Genomic DNA, 16,789 nt, shown 5'->3' on the forward strand with positions numbered 1-16,789 from the left:
CCATTTCCCTGCACTCAAATAAGGAGATTGCTGCCTTTTTTGGTCTCTTGGAATGGTTCTTGTGTTCTGAGGACTCTGTAAACTGAGCCACGTGGAGAAGGCAGTGAGGTCTAGATTGCAGTTTCATGTTATGTGGGTGTCCTGGATGAGCTGTGGGTTTGCCTCCTATGCAGAAAGAGAGAAAATCTTTTTCCTTATCAGAAGGAATTTTGAGTTATACACCACTAAAAAAAAAAGGCAAGGACATCAAGTCAAATTTGTCTGATAAACAGCAATGATTTAAAGGCTGAGCATTCTTATGTTTTATGCTTCTCAGAGTGCACAAATACAAATTAATTAAAGGTTACTCCAGGCAGTATATCAAAACCTGTTTACCAAAGTGTTTCCGAGAATTTGTCTGAGGACTGAGTGCAGCTGAATTCAATTTGGGAGTAAATAACAAGTGTTACAATCCGGGTATGGTCTTGAAAGTGGCTTATACATTTCATGTGAGGCCAGCTCCTGACCTTATCATCTGCCATAAGGAACACATGCCCCAAAGAATAAACTGGAACCTGACCTCCTTGGTCTGGGGTGGTGGTAATTTATGCCTCCCTTTGTTGAGAAGCAGGGAGTTTTAATCTGTGCCTAGTTTGCTGGAGCATAAAGGGAAGGAAGCACCTCCTTCCCATCAGCTCCACTGCCCTCTTCCTCCTCCCTGCATGGCTTATGGCACACGGGAGTTGCTGCTGCTGTCTCCTCTGTGTTGCTCATGTCAGTGACTTAATGCAGTCTCTGTGCTGCTGTGCAGAATGGTGTCTGAGTGAGGATTGAGGCCACATTAGCTGCTTATCCATCTCCTTTGCCTGGCACAAGGCTTTGGAAGCCACCTTGGGGCAACCCTACTGATATTCCTAAAGAGATTACGTGGGAAGCTTTGTGCTTGAGTCCCCCTCAGCTTTTAACTGTCCAATCTCCAACCATCTCGTTAGTCTCTGCAGTCATGCCGTCAGGCAAATGAGGTGGGCAGGTGTCCTGGTAAAACAGGTGTCAGAACTGTCCTCTGCAAAGGCATTGGAGGTTGTAGGAATCTGACCAAGTTCAACAGGACTGTGTGGATACAGCCAATTGGTCCATGACAATCTAGGATATCACAGTGCTTAGCTAAGTCTTAGTTTAGATGTTATGTGCATGCTGTAAGTTAGCCAAGACTGAAGTACCCCCAGTTTCATATAGTTGAGACATCTTATGGTGGTTTTCTTTTGTTGCATATAACAGTGAAATTGAAGTTAGAGGTAGATACCTTAAATTCTCCTACAGACATGGTCACAAGGAGCAGTGCATTTTAGGATGCTCTCCCTTCCTTCCACTTCACATGTTGTCTCGTAGCTATGCTTTACTCCAGAAGACGAAACACAAAATTGTGGTCCAACAAGGCCAGTGTAAAGCCCTCATAATATAAACCCAAGTATTAAATATGTTTGTGTGTGTCAAAGACTGCACATGACATGCAATGAAATATTGGAGATGGGCAGCTTAGGGACATTAATGGTATACTAAGCACTAAAACAGAAAGACAAAATAGAGAACTGTGCTTGTCTTCCACACCCCTCCTCAACCCATGGGATATTTTTATTGGAAACAGTCAATAGGGCTGGTAGAGACTTCATATTCTAGAAGGGTATGTAGTTTGGCAAAATATTCTAGCTTTCAATACAAACATATGAATACAGGGTAACCTTTAAAATCCCCATAGAATAAACTGCAGAGAAGCAAAACAGACACATGGAAAGACCATCTGCAGATTCTCTGAATGTGCAGAGCTGTAGAATACCATTCAGTCTGATAGTAAATAATTTTTAAGCATGGTAAAATGGTACATATACATCTGTCATTTTAAAAAAGAGCAAAGATTAGGCTTTCATTTCTCCTTATGATCTTCCATATCAGCTTCTACCCACTATTTGTGCACTGAACAGATCTGCAAGCAGCGGCACATGGCAGACTTCAAACAAAAACGTGCATCTCTCTGGCTCTATAGAGCCCAGACAGACAGGTTTCATCTTTGCCTATTGGAAAAAACTTGTTAGGAACGTTCAAATATTCCCAGGGCTAGCAGGTATTAGTCTGAAGCCATGTAGCCTTTCCTTTGCCACCAATGTCCCCTTGGCTGTGAATGCTCAATTACCTAAGCCTTGCTTCTGTAAATTGTGCTGGCCAAAGGGATTGCAGTTATCCAGGTGAGTCATGGAAAGAGAGATCACTAAGGTAACTGTGGCCTAAGCAACTGATAAATCATGCCCAGAGTTTCATTTAAAACAGAAGTGTGTTGTAAATCAGCAATAAGAGATGTATTTTCATGTCCTACACAGGAAGCAGACTACCAGGCTCTGCAAATGCTGAAACATAGGCACACTTTCCTCCTTCAAAATAAAATTCAGTGCACAGCATTAGAGCAACCTAACACTTTATTTTTAAACAAACACATACCATCCAGATTGAGCTGTGTGCATAAAGATGTCAGAGAACCCGCACTGCTTCGATAATCCTGAATAGGTGCCTCTGTAAGGTGATGAACTACTGGCTTAGCTTTTTCTTCCAAGTATCTTCCTCTTGCTCTCAGCAACTGCTCTGCACTGTTTGGATTTAGGATAATACTTATTCAAGTTCTGTCTCCATCTTGAGATGATGCAGTGATGGTTATATAGATGGAAAACAAGACACAGAGCTGAATATTCTTCTGTAAAGATTTTGCAAAGGACAAATGCCTGGTTGGACATCATTCCCAGCAAGGTCTGCATGGATAATATGTTGTAGTGAAAAGAAGATGGCTGTTTCCACTATCTGGCTAAAATCATACAATCCATGTGTGCCATGCAACCAGCTCTGGTGGCTGCTGTAGTGTGGCACAAGGGTTCTGATACTGTAAATGGTGAGAGCATTGAATTCTCACTTCTTGCAGCTCCCAGGAGGTTGGGACAGGACTAGGATGGGGGAGAGGGGCACTGCTGTTGGAGCAACGGGAGATCAAGATTCAGTTCTCATCTTTGCTATCATCTCTCTTTCTTATTGTAGATAAATCATATAAACCTCTCTGTGATTCAGATCATTATATCTACTCTATAAATTCATGCTTATTAGTCCCTTTTATTCTGCCAGAAATTGAGGTGTGAAAAATGTGACAACTAAGCAGGGCAGTAAATCCATTCCAGAGGTTAAGGATATCTGGTTTCTGACACATGTGTTTAGCAAGGGGTGTACTGTATAACTATGACTCCTAGTGGAATGGTGTTTCAAGTGTTGCACAAATGAATAAAGATAACCTACATTCTGGCAGTCTCTTTTTCTTCCACCTGGACCTTCTACTGAATGCAGTGTCCATCTCTGTCCTCCCTCCAGTCTTCTCCCTCACACTTAACAAGTTCTATTCTAATGTGTTTTATTTGTGGAGGGAAATGTGTTTTTCATCACAACTGAACTAAAAGGAATTGCAAAGAGGTTTTTTGGGGGAAATCACTGGGCAATGAAACTTGCACTCTTCCAAATAGTGAACTGATATTTAATTGTCAGATTACACTATTCCAATTTCCCTCTCTATGAGTAAAACCACAGCAGTCAGAGGAGAGGTTTCTCTGTCCAAGAACTAAAGGCATGTTTGTGTCAAACTGGTTATTTCTGTCTGTTCAGTGATTTTCCTAGGAATGATAATTTGACCATGAAGGGATAACTTATATAGTCTGCCACAGTAAGAATTTGATCAAAGTCCACAACAGTTCTCTCCAGCACTTGGATATTTTTATTGCTGAGAAAATGGTTGTATTTCTTGGCTGCTTTGTCAGTTCTGCCTTTTCTAAAGAGAAGGTGATAATGTCCATTAGCAGTTTAAATGAGCAAAATGGGGCAAGATTTTTATCAGTCCATGTCCAGTGTAATCACTGTAGGATCTCACACTTTCTGTCTTTCTGTTTTCATCTTCTCTCATTTATCCCATCCTTTGATTTCTCATTCAGCCTTTGGCCACTAGTTCATCCAGATCAACATCATCATTATTTTGTAGGTTTTACTAGATTATTTCTGAGAGGATTACTTGCAAGGAACATATTTGTTCCCTTTGAAGTCTTTTGAAGTGCATAACTTCCACAAGTATTTTTTAAATCAGTAATTTTTTTCAAAAAAAGTCATCATTTTTCTGTCCTAAAAGAACATTCATTGTGATAACTAATAGTTAAACTTAATTTTGAAAAAGTTGTATAACTGCAAGGGTTTTGTGTTTTATCAGGTGTTTGCATTGTTGACTGCTCACCTGCACATCAGGTTCTGGTGACAGTGGATCTCTTAATGCAAAAAAGAACTGCAGGACCAAGTCCCTAACTGAAGAAAACCAGAAATTTCTATCTTCCACTTCCTCCACAATTTCCAAAACACATATGAGATTAAAAAAGTCTCAATATTTAAATGATGTACTCTAAATTGAATTCCTTCTTACCAAAAAGTGCACTAGACTTCCAAAAACTGTAGATAGGTGAAATTTTTCACTAAATTGTTAGTAGACAAAGTTGTCGTCCTTCAAGGTCTTGTTTTCATGCCGACAAACTGGTTTTAGTCTCTCTGTTGTTTGAATAAGTGGTGCTTTCTGAGGTTGTGAAGGGTTATCAATGGCCCTGCAGTGTGGACTGTTACAGGGATATTCCTCTAAGGAACATCACCAAGGAGTGGTTTGCACTGTTGTGGGAGATTGCAGGCATAGCTGGGACTGGTTTTAGTCTCTGTAGTTTCTGTAACAATGCCTGTGAAGGGCATTAGGCCTCAGCATGCCTTAGCCAGATGTGCAGGGAACTGAACAACCCATGCTGAAGCCAGAGTGGGATTGACCTCTGTGTTGAGTAATTCATGTATGTCTGTCATCGGTCCAGTTGTTCCTTCTTCCTGCGGTAGAAACCTCTGAAGCAGAGCAGTGGAATGGAAAGAAAAGGGCTGTCAGCTAGGCCCAGTACAGCCTGGTGGAAGTTCTGTCTCTCATCCTCACAATTTCATCCAATGTGCTTTGCATTTGTTTTTGCAGATAAGCCAGACCCACCTGCCGGAACACCTTGTGCATCCGACATACGGAGTTCCTCCCTCACTCTCTCTTGGTATGGCTCCTCCTATGATGGTGGAAGCGCAGTGCAGTCCTACACCGTGGAGATCTGGAACTCAGTGGACAACAAATGGACAGACCTCACCACCTGCCGCAGCACCTCTTTCAACGTGCAGGACCTGCAGGCTGACCGGGAGTACAAATTCCGTGTGCGAGCTGCCAACGTGTACGGCATCAGCGAGCCCAGTCAAGAGTCTGACCTGGTAAAGGTTGGAGAGAAACAAGAAGGTTAGTCCTTAACAGTTAACAGTCTTAAGAGATCCTTGGTGAGGCCAGGCAGCTGCACACACTCCTTCCCATGTGCCGCTGTGTGGTGGGTGCTTGTGCTGGCTCTGCTTGTGCTGGAGGCCCTTCACAGACTTATGTGGGTGTCTGAGCATGTAAGATTTGTGTGCATGCAGTGTGGAAACTTGGCTTCAGGGACCCCAAATCCCTGCCTTATGAAAGCAACCAATAATTCTCCTTCTGGTTTGCCGTGTCAATGCTGGCTGATAGACTTCTGCAGTGCAGTGCACAGGGAATTGGAGACAAAACTTTTCACACACGGTACACATTCAGGCCATGCCCAGTCGGAAAATCATGTTTAGTGGATCACCTGAAATACACCCAATGGATTCATTATAGTTTATACTGGACGCGCTGTGGAAAAACAAACCATAAACACTACCCAAAATTGGCTTTTGGAAAAAGTAAGTGTGGTGCTGCTAGCCAAGCACAGAATATGCAGCAGAAACTGAATTGGCATCGTGTACCTAGTTGTAGTTCCCGTGCTTTCAATCCCACCATGACAGAGCACCTCAATCCTGTTGCCCCTGGTACACCCCTCTTGTGAATTCAAGGCTATCCTACTTAGCATGTTGGTTTCGCAGCATTATGGGTGCTAAAAATGCTTTTAGGATTTTTGATTACAGTTGCATGGACTTTCAGAAATACTTTTCAGTATCTTTTACTTCTTAATTTTTGCTTAAGATCTTCTCAAAGGACTAATGGAAAGAATTGGATTATTGTAGAAATTATTCAGAAACTGGTACTGAAATTTGAAACACAAATATCAGCACTATTTTTTAAAACCAGAGACTGACTGCATATTTTTGGGCACACACACTTCTACCTACTGTGCAAGGATGACTTTGACTGTCATTTCACCAAAAATCCCAGAGCAGGAATAATGTCTTTTGCCATTTTTCCTGCTGCTGAGGAGTGGAGTATGTGTTGTATCTCTCCCTCCTTACTTATGTGTGCAGGGCTTTGGAGTTTTAAGTATTCTACATAACCCTTGTGAAGTTATCTTTTATTGCTAAAGCAAGACAAAAGGATAGGAAAGTGATCCAGCATCACACAACTGTGTAAGCCTCTCAACAGACATTTCTAAAGAAAAGTAAATCATATTTCTCCTCAAGTGCTAAACTGGATGCATTCTGTAAAACTACTTCCCTCTATTTGCAAGATTAAAAACCCAATCTGAGTCAAAATGCACCTTCTCTTCAAAGGGATTAAAAAAACATTAAGAGTAGCAATAAAACTGAAAGGAAGCTAGATGCTCTTGGCTCTTCATAATAAAATTCCCTTTGTTTGAATGCCCTCTTTCTTCAGCTGCTGGACAAACACCTTCTAGAGTTGAGGACTTGACTCTTCCCTGCATTTGTTTTTCCTAGAGAAAGTGCTACCTGCACTGGGCCAAAGCACGCAAGTTATTTTTCTTTTTAAGACTGGGAGTTTTCTTACATAGATTTAATACAAAAATGTTAGAAAGTGTATGAATCATTGTGATACACACACACACACAAAAAGGAACAAAAAAGTTGTTTTGAGCAAAAAGAAAATGTATTCTGTTTGCAGGAGTGCAAGTTGTCTTGTGCTTTCAATCCCAGGGCTTCCCGTTTTCAATTCTTGATACTGCAGCTAGTGTGGAAAAAGAGCAAGTCATCTAAAGCATGATTTTTCAAGTGTGTGAATATAACTGGTGCTTTAATTAAAGGCAGTGAAAAATCCATGTGTTCAGCACCTGTCAAAGTCAGGACTTTAAGCTGCCATCTATGTAAACACTTAGCTGAGTAACTAGGGATTTTCTGTGGCTGCCAGGAAGTCTCATCACTGATTTTCATACTGAGGTGGCCAGAGCATATTAGCAATCTCAATATAATCTTAGTGAAGAAAGGCATGGCTAAATTTTCACTGTGCATTTAAAGAAAACAGCTACTAAGATAAGGTTGTAAGTCACACTAGATTAAAGTGCACATTGCCATGTTTGAGGAAAATTTGGTGCTGTTGACTCATTTTTGAGAAAGCTTTTAGGACAGCCACTCAGCACTTACCAAGCTCAGCTATGTTCACTATATAATTCAGGCTTCCACTGGTGGACCAAAATGTTTCTAGTTCATGGCTTCAATATGGTGTTGCTGCAGAACAGGGGAACTGACTCCTTGCCTAATCAGTATTTGGCAGACTTTAAGTCCTGGCAGCGTGGCTGGGATCAGCTCCCTCATGCAGCCCTTAAAAGGGGAGGAAAATGTGGAGTGCTCTGTGCAAGAGTGGTTTGTAGCTGAGGAAGATCTGAGGACAGCTGCCCTGGGTGGGGAAGGCTCACTCACCTCCCTGCTCTTCTGGGAGGTCCCTGCAAACCAGCTCGTCTCTGCTGGAACATATGAGGGTCACAACTCCAGAAAAAAAGAGGGAAAGGCTTTAGCAACAGATATATTTCACAGAATCACTGAATGTATGACTTGAGAGGGACCCATAAGGACCATCGAGTCCATACCAGCACACAGATGCAGCACTTTGTGTTGGACTGGAAAGGGTGAAGCACCAGACCAGCTCTGCTCACCCTGCACCCTTTATTCCTGTTGTTTTCTTTTCGTCTGCTCCATGTAACTCTGTATTCTCCAGCACCTAACAGTGCCCACAGCACTGCATTAATGTTTCACAACACAAAACTGTTGGCACAGGGGATAAATCCCTTGTTAGGCTTGTAGTCTGTGATGGCAAACTGCAATTTCAGCAGCTACAGAGAGAATTGAACCAGTCACTGTGTGACTGCCTTTGCAGTTTCTCAAATTACTGGTCATAGCCATAGGAGCAAGCCCAAGCAGTCTAAGTAATACGAAATAGCATTCCAACCATACCCCTTTTCCCCTCATACCTGAAGGCAGCATGGGGAACAACCCATGAAACAATGCTCCTGGCAGTTCACGTAAATGAAAATTAAAAATGAAAATCAGGACACTCAGGCCAGCTTTTACTTTGACTTAGGTCACTGGGTTTGGTAGCATCTCACCTGTCTTTGAGTATGGCTGCAGAACTGAGGCTCCATTTGAACCTCAGTGACTACAAAATTCAGCCACGCTCATGGAAATGCAGCTGTCCAAATTTTCTTGATATCTTGAGTCTGAAGAATTTGTCTGGATGCTTTGCAAAGAATCTTCTCATGTACAAACTTGCTTAACATTTAGCTTTGCAATCCCCAAAAGGCATATCAAAGCCAGAAAAAGATACGTCATTGGACAAGAAGTGCTACTGATTTTAATATTTTTAATTGATTTCCTATTTCCTTGAGGCATTCCTAGAGGTATTTCTTAGATGACTTTGAACTGATGCAGTATATGCTGATGTTTCCAGTAGGGAGATGTGATAGACAAGTACTGCAAACCACAGGAACTTGATTTATTCGGAAATGTTGACTAGATTGTGATTGTGTAGTCAGTAGTCATGTAGAAGTGGTGAAGAGATTTTAATTGCAAAGTTAATGCACAACTCCCTGACGGCTTTTTGCTGCTTTGCCATAGGATTTATCAGTTGTCCATTTCACTGTGAATAATTTGACTGTCTTATGTAAGTACCATATCCTATATAAAAAGTTATTTGTGTCTTTTTATTTTCATCACAGAACCTAAAGAGGATGAAGCGGAACTATCTGATGATGGTAAGAAGTGCATATTTTAAGCAGAACAAATGGAAATCTGTGTTTTCCATTCATGTTTTCTGGAGGTTTTAACCATGGTCCTTAATACCTCTTTGTAGAGGGGAAAGAAACAGAGGTGGAGTATCGGACAGTTACTATCAACACTGAACAGAAAGTGTCAGATCTCTATAACATTGAAGAAAGGCTGGGATCGTAAGTACTATTTTGTGCTTTTGAAGACAGTTTTCAAGGCTACCAGTCAATTATAAAGATCATGTGCATTCATCCTTTGACAGTGTCTTGTACGTTCAACATTCCAGCCAGGCTGCAGTAAAAATAGATTTTAATATATGTTGGCCTCCACTCTGTAAAGATCCTTTACTCTTTCTGACTGATAATTTTAAATAGGCACTGCATGTACTTGTGGCAGGGAAAACGGATCCCACAGATTAATAAAGCTACAAGATTCATTTGTTTTTCAGTGTTCTAAAAGCCAGCTGAAAAAAAAGGTACATATTGTGTACTTGCATTTCCATTATATCCATTAGCAGTAATAAGATTATCCTGCCCACAGGCCAGAATCTCTGTTGACAGGGGTCATAATCCCCAGAGCATTAATAGTATTGCTGAGAGAAGGTCAGTGATTAGCCTGGCTGTGTTTCCCAGGGCTCGAACTCGTGGCTGTGTGAACTGCATGCCATGATAATCTCCCAGAGATCTGTGCTGAAGGCCAGGGCATCCTGAGTGCTGCCATTAATAAATCTTGATAAGTGTAACACAGAGGTAGAATTTTACATCTGCAGCGATGTGCAATAATAATAGTGCAGCCTCGAGCATTCAGATTCTGATTCCACCTATGTCCTATACCTGAGATGTCCCATCTGCTGCCCCTTCAGAGGTGTGTGACCTGTAGGAAACTGTGTACAGAAAGACTTGAGTCATGTGAGTTAAAGCCTGGTAGGAGTCCAGTTTTTGAACCTTCATGTAAAAATTGCTCATTGCAATGGCAGGGTGTCTCTAAACGTGGTACTCATTCAAAAGTTCTTGCAGATTATTCTGCACAAAATCAGTGTAGAATAATACTTGATGTTAAGACGCTTATTTCATGTTGGGGTGGTTGTGCTGGAATATTTAGTAAAATGTTGCTATTCATGGTGGCCAATACGTTTCAAAAACATTTTATGGAAATAGTTATATATTTTCAGGGGAAAATTTGGACAAGTCTTTAGGCTTGTTGAAAAGAAGACTGGAAAAGTTTGGGCAGGAAAATTTTTAAAAGCGTATTCTGCTAAGGAAAAAGAAAACATAAGGGATGAAATCAGCATCATGAACTGTCTACATCATCCAAAACTTGTCCAATGTGTAGATGCCTTTGAAGAAAAAGCCAACATGGTTATGGTCTTGGAAATGTAAGTATAAAGCAGATCACACTGGCAAAGCTAATAAATGTGGAAAATAATTGTGTACACAAAAGTAGCAACATACCCAGATGTGGGACTGTCGAAAGCTTCAGGATTTGCAGGGCCTGGATGGCTTTCACATCTTGCAAGCTTTTTCAATTATTTATCCAACTTGTTTAATCTGTGTAAGTGAATCTGTGTTGTATCTTTTAAAAATCTGTGGAAATGTGTTTCAGCTTTTATTATCTCATTTGCTTGGTTTTTTTACGTACATGTGGTGGGTTTTTGGAACTCCCTCTTCTATTGCCAGCTTGGGAGAGAAAAAAGTGAGCTGCATTTTTGGACTTTTGTTTAGAACCAAAAATGTGTTTAAGGAGGAGAATTTTTTTTTCTTCAGGTAGTTCTAAATATGAATTAAAGAAGCTTGTGTTCAATTTCACTGAAACACTGATCAGTTGTCACTTGCAGAGAATAGAAAGATGTGGTTCAGAATGCAAGCATCTAACCTACATTCTAATAAAATAGTTGAATTTTCATAAAAAATTCATCATGACAGATTTATAATGCTCAAGAGATATTTGGAACACTTCAGTTTTCATCATGTCCAGTTTTATATTTTTAAGAGACCTTAAAAATTATCCTGCCGTGGTTTTCCTGCAACATATAAATACTCTGATTGCAAAACATTTATTTATAGCAAGAGAGTTCTGAATTAAAAATTTCCTCAGGTAAACACAGTGAATGTTCTAAATCTGGATCAGTAGATGCAGAAAGGTTGGTTACACTGACTCTTTCCCCCAAAACACTAATTGGACATTAATTGATCTGTCCCTAAGGTCAATACACAGATTCTACATGATGGTCCAGGTGTAACAGCTGCAGAAAGGAATCTCTCCTTTACTTGAAAGTCATTGCACTCTATTTTACTTCTAGGAAAAAAAACCTTGAAAAAAAAACTAAAAAAACAAAACAAAAAAAAACCCACCCCCAAATCAAACAAAAACACCCCCACCCCAAAAAAAAAAAAAAAAACAAAAAATTCATTCTAAGAAAAGAATCTGCATAGCTTGGGATGGAAAGTAATGGTCAGGCTTCACAAACAATGTCACCAGCATGACCAACGTTTGCATCATTCATAACACACCTTCTTGGTTTGAATCTCATACTTGTGGCAGTAGCAGCTGGAAAGAAAATTAAATCCTGCTCTGTGCTGATGTTTTCCCAAAAAAGTTCCATCGGTTACTGCTCTGCTGCTGCACCTACTTCTTGTGCTGCCTGATGCAAGAAGGAGACGCAGATTTTTGCTGGCTGGAAGTTCAAGTAAGATATAAATTGTTTGAGGCAAAAGAGACTGTATGTCTATTTTGCTCGCTTGGCACTTGCTTAGATTGTGTGCAAACTACTACTGCACTGGCATATTTCAAAGCTTGGATTTTACAACCCTGGAACTTATGTGCAAGAAGGTGTTTTTATTTTTAGATTGAGCAGTTGAGCAAGCTGATGATGGTAAGGGAAGGAAACCCTACTTAGTTTGGAACTGGGAGCTGGCAGCCCTAATGGAAACCACGAAGATGTATAAAGAGTCTGGAATAGCATATGGCTTTACACTCCATTAGTTCCCCCCTGACAGCAGAGAGGTTTTACTTTTTAAAAATATAGAGGAGTGCAATCAAATTTAAAGTAGTTTTGTTAACCAGTCTAATAATTAAGATGTGATTTTAGTTTGGGATGGCCACCTTTTCTGGCTTTTGGGCCACCCCACTGAAAGTTCCACAGAGTCAAGCAGCAGGAAGCAGCAGCCTGTCCCAGCCCTGCAGCAGGACTGTGGTAGTGCAAGGATTTCAAATAAATCAAGCTCACCTCCTATGAGTCTCCTTATACTTTAGCAGTGACTGCAATTTAGGACCTCCCCCTCTACTCAAATTGGAGCTATTGATGAGAAGCTTCTTTGAATTTTTCTTCCTGATACTTACTCTGAATTTTTCATTTTTACTCCCATGTCTTTCTTAGAACCTTTTAAACTTCACATTCTCTCATTTTAATATTTTTCATTCACTATTTTACATGCTTTGATTTCATATTTAAAATAAAATCAGATTTTTTTTATTATTACTTCTAAATAAAACACTATAATAATGTGCTCTTACCTGGAAACCTTTCCATCTACCAATTGCTGGAAGTCAGGGGCAAATCTCAGGCATTTCCTTTTCAAATATAGGAAGGTACTGGTTCCACAAGAAGCATCTCAGTGGAAAAAGTAAATCTGAAAAATAGTAGCATGTTGTAAATATCATTCAGCGTGGGAGCTAAGTGTCTTAAAGTTTTTACATACTTCAGATTGTCTGTCTACTTTGACACAGATCACAAGATTATTGTATTGCAGATTAAGATTATTGGAGCAAAATCTCAGCACTAAACTCTGTTCATTTGGTGTGATTTAAGCCAGCACAAGTCACTAAGGTTTTCTCTTTTTTATTTTTTTAAGGTAGATTCACTAAAATGCAGTTGAGTATTTGACTAGGAACCTTCAAGGTAGATTCTTCTCATTGTTCCTCCTGGACCAAAAGCTTATAATAAAACAATTCTAAAATATGTCTTCTGTGATTCTATAGACAGGATCCTCTATGACCTCATTTAGAGAAGACTGAAAAGAGGAGAAACTGGAAAGAATTAGAGATTTAGATTCAGAACGAGTTGTGGCTGTTTGAACAAAGCCACCTTTTCCTTCTTTGTAGGGGTAGAACCTGATCCACACTGGTTGGATTCAGCTTCTTAACACAGCAAAAATGAAACTGGATTTGGCTCAGGATATAAATACAGCAATATTAATTCTGGAAATGCATTGCAGTTTGATGTAATGTTGCTACCAGAGTGTCTACAGCTCCCATGGTAAAAGCAGCATGCAGATGTATTAACAGTAGTTAATTTCCAAAAATATGCTAAAAAGTCGTGCTGAAGACAATGTTACAATTTCTGAAAAGTTTTCCTTTTACGGTTCTGAAAAGAATGGCAGTCTAACAGTAAAAATAAGTCATCACTATCTATGTTACACAGTCAAAAACAACTGGTACATTTTAGTATTAGGATGATTATCATTTGGAATTGCACAGTGCTCCAGATATAAAAAATTTGCCTGCAGATGTTTTCATAAACACCTCCATACTGGTTAATGTCTTACTAAAGCAACAAAACACAAGATCCCCTGAATGTTTATTCAACAGCTCTGGCCATATTATTGCTTTATGTTACAAATGTGCTCTAATACAACACAACCTCTCAGTTTGTCAAGCATATGCTATTCTTCTATTTTCATGTTCATGGAAAACTGCAGTAGCATTTCTAATGACATACTTTCTGAAATCTTATAGCCAAAGCACCCAATGTGTCCAGAACTCCAGATGTTTCAATTTTGGTTTGGTACATAAGGGATATAATCATATATCTGGCAACCTGCAAACATTGCTAGGCCAGTTGTGTGTTTTCTTTCTGTAACTGAAATGTGCAATTACATTTGGCAATAACCATGAATGCTGCAAAATATTAAACCATATAAAGGCTATGATGTATTTAATTCAGAACAGATTTCTAAAAGCAAAGCTGCTCATCATTATTTGCCCCTTTCTCTAACTGTCATTCACAAGCAGAATAAGAAAAAAGTATTTCCCGTCTTTGGATGCAAGAAGATAAATCAGTTCAGTGATTACTCAGAATTTAAAAAACCAAACCAAACAAAACAAACAAAAAACCCCCAACCAAACAAAAAAAGCAAACAAAAACCCCCAAACAAATAAACAATCAAACCACAAAACCGAAACACGAAAACCTCCACCAAAACCAAGAAACCACAACTTAAATTGCACTTCATTAAATCTAGGTTAAAAATGTCCCACTTTAGTTCCATTAACAGTTCAATCCAGGAGATTCTATCCTGGAAAGACCAATTATTTCACATCTTTAATAAGTATAAAAATGGAATTGTCCTACAAGGAGTGTGATGAAGGCTCAGCTAAAAATACCAGCACTGAAAGTGTTGTGGGTTATATCCTTGTCCTGTCATAGCTAAGGAGGAAATTCCCTCTGAGCTGGCTTGGGTCAGTAATTTACCCTTTGAGCTTTGCATTCCAATTAACCATATCATCGGAATTCGTTCTTCTGCCCTTCTTTGTCACTCTCAATCTTCTTCTCAAATTTTTGCTCATCTACTAGAAGTTTTGTCCTCTTTTTCTGGGACCCATTCTGTGTGCTTCAGTTTCCTGTGTTTCTGAATTCTGGTACCTGCACTTGTGTAGTGATGGGTCACAGGAGGGAAGGACACACTGAGGAGGGTGTGCTCGGAGTCTGGAGTGATGTTATGGACACAGGTCAGCAGGTGACAGTCACATGGCACACACTTCACTGTCAGCTCCAGGTGACTGAATCCTAAAGGCAGGATGTAAATCCCTACTGCCTGGGATAATAGTGTAGGCATTTCACAGTTCTCATCTAGGACAGGGATTCAGAATGGAAAACATCTACCCAAGAGGTGATTCCTCCCATGTGATCCTTGTGTCCATGGAAAGTGCCATTATAAAACACAGACTGCATCCTGAAGTGACTACTGCAAGCTTGAACTCACTGTATTTCTGTAAAAAAAAACCAGTTTGATTACTCCCCAAATGAGAATGGTACAGAAATCCTCTTTTTATTCTCTCACAGGGTTTCTGGAGGAGAGCTCTTTGAACGCATCATCGATGAAGACTTTGAACTGACAGAGAGAGAGTGCATTAAATACATGAAGCAGATTTCAGAAGGAGTTCAGTACATTCATAAGCAGGGTATCGTCCACTTGGATTTGAAGCCAGAAAATATTATGTGTGTCAACAAGACTGGTACAAGTATCAAACTCATTGACTTTGGACTCGCAAGAAGATTAGGTAAGGACTTCTCTGCCTATTTCAATAAGACAGGGGGAAAGGGGCAGGACAGACAGTAATTCATGCTACCTATTATATTCTTTCATGTATAAAGAGGAAATAATGGTTCCTGTAAATAGTTCTGGTTTTAGGAAAAAATAGAAAAGGGAAAAAGAAGGCATTCAAAAATCAGAATAGGGCACGGTCTCTTCAAGAGGAGTGTGCAGTGAGGTGTACACAATCTACCTGTCTGTTCCTATGGGAAGGGTATCCCTGCAGACTACAGGTAAAATACACAGCAGTAGTAATGGTAACAGATATTTACATTGGCTATAGGAAACCATAAATCAGTAACTCTCTAACTAAATACTTTGTGAATACCAAAAAACCTTGACACTTTAGTAATAACAGGAATTAAGGTGATGTTCTAGATGCCTTTCAGATCTGGATAATTACAACCAATTTACATTTCTCCATTAGTTTTATCATTTCTTATCTTAATAACAGCAGGATATAGGGTTAGGGTCAGAGGAATTCTATAAGAAGCTGTGTAATAGCACTACTTAAAAATAGTACAATAAGGGGAGGTACCATTTCACAAGCTCCTGCTCTTCCTAAGCTGTTTTTAGCTGCTTTCTATCATTTTGGTCTAAGATTCCAATATGCTCTGCAACTTGAAAGCCAAAGATCTTCAAGGGTTCTTCTCTTCATATTGCTCAGTGTTAGTTCAGCTCTAAAAAGCAGCCCTCCAGTTGTGTTTTCAGTGTTAAACAATATCCACATCACACACTGAACTTTTTTAATCATGTATTTTCTCAAAAGAAAAAAAATCGTTCCAGGAATTAAGAGGAACAAAAATATTTTATGAACCTGTTACACTGGGAGAGCTGAGATTTGGGTCTCTTCTGACAATAATTGATTAGGACAACTTCAATGAATTCTTGCTCTCTATATAAAGGGGAGCACAGCTAGATTCTTACTTGCAATCTTTTGTCTTCCCTCCTTAAACAAAACTATTTTAACATTTATTAAAAGATGGAACAATGATTTTTGAAAGAGTACAGTTTGGAACTACCCCACTTGGTTTTTGTTATCTACCTAAATGCTACTCATCTTACTTCTTTTGACCCTTAAGTAACAGACTACTGCATTCCCAAGGATATAATTTCACTAAAACAACCAAAAATAGTTTATTGAACAAAGAGGGGAAAACAAATCCATGTTTCAGAATTTTAGATGATGTTCAGCTACAAAAGTTTATTACATGAGTCTTGGTCACATGAACACTGTTAACTCAGAGATAAGATGGTTATTTTATTTATTAAACAAGAGATCACTGCCGTTTATGTTCCTTCACCAGTACGGAGCCATTAGTGTTCTGGGACCATGATATGGATTTTGTTCTCATTGAGGAAACAGATGAACTGTTAACTAAGTTCCAGTGCTGATGGGTTTTGTTATCAGAGGTGTTAAAGATTTCAGC

General features: G+C 39.6%; 1 protein-coding gene across 9 annotated transcripts in view; it reads left to right on the forward strand.

Moving 5' to 3' along the window:
• MYLK (myosin light chain kinase) overlaps positions 1–16,789 on the forward strand; it is a 197,031-nt gene that overhangs the window by 160,733 nt on the left and 19,509 nt on the right. For all 9 annotated transcript variants that reach the window (XM_071562932.1, XM_071562934.1, XM_071562935.1 and 6 more), the window contains 5 exons: positions 5,042–5,344; positions 9,000–9,035; positions 9,134–9,227; positions 10,220–10,423; positions 15,110–15,327. In XM_071562932.1, coding sequence (XP_071419033.1) covers positions 5,042–5,344; positions 9,000–9,035; positions 9,134–9,227; positions 10,220–10,423; positions 15,110–15,327 — 855 coding nt within the window. The remainder of the gene's footprint in view (positions 1–5,041; positions 5,345–8,999; positions 9,036–9,133; positions 9,228–10,219; positions 10,424–15,109; positions 15,328–16,789) is intronic.

The sequence above is a fragment of the Pithys albifrons genome, chromosome 8 (assembly GCF_047495875.1).
Source record: "Pithys albifrons albifrons isolate INPA30051 chromosome 8, PitAlb_v1, whole genome shotgun sequence".
NCBI classification, from domain to species: Eukaryota; Metazoa; Chordata; class Aves; order Passeriformes; family Thamnophilidae; genus Pithys; species Pithys albifrons.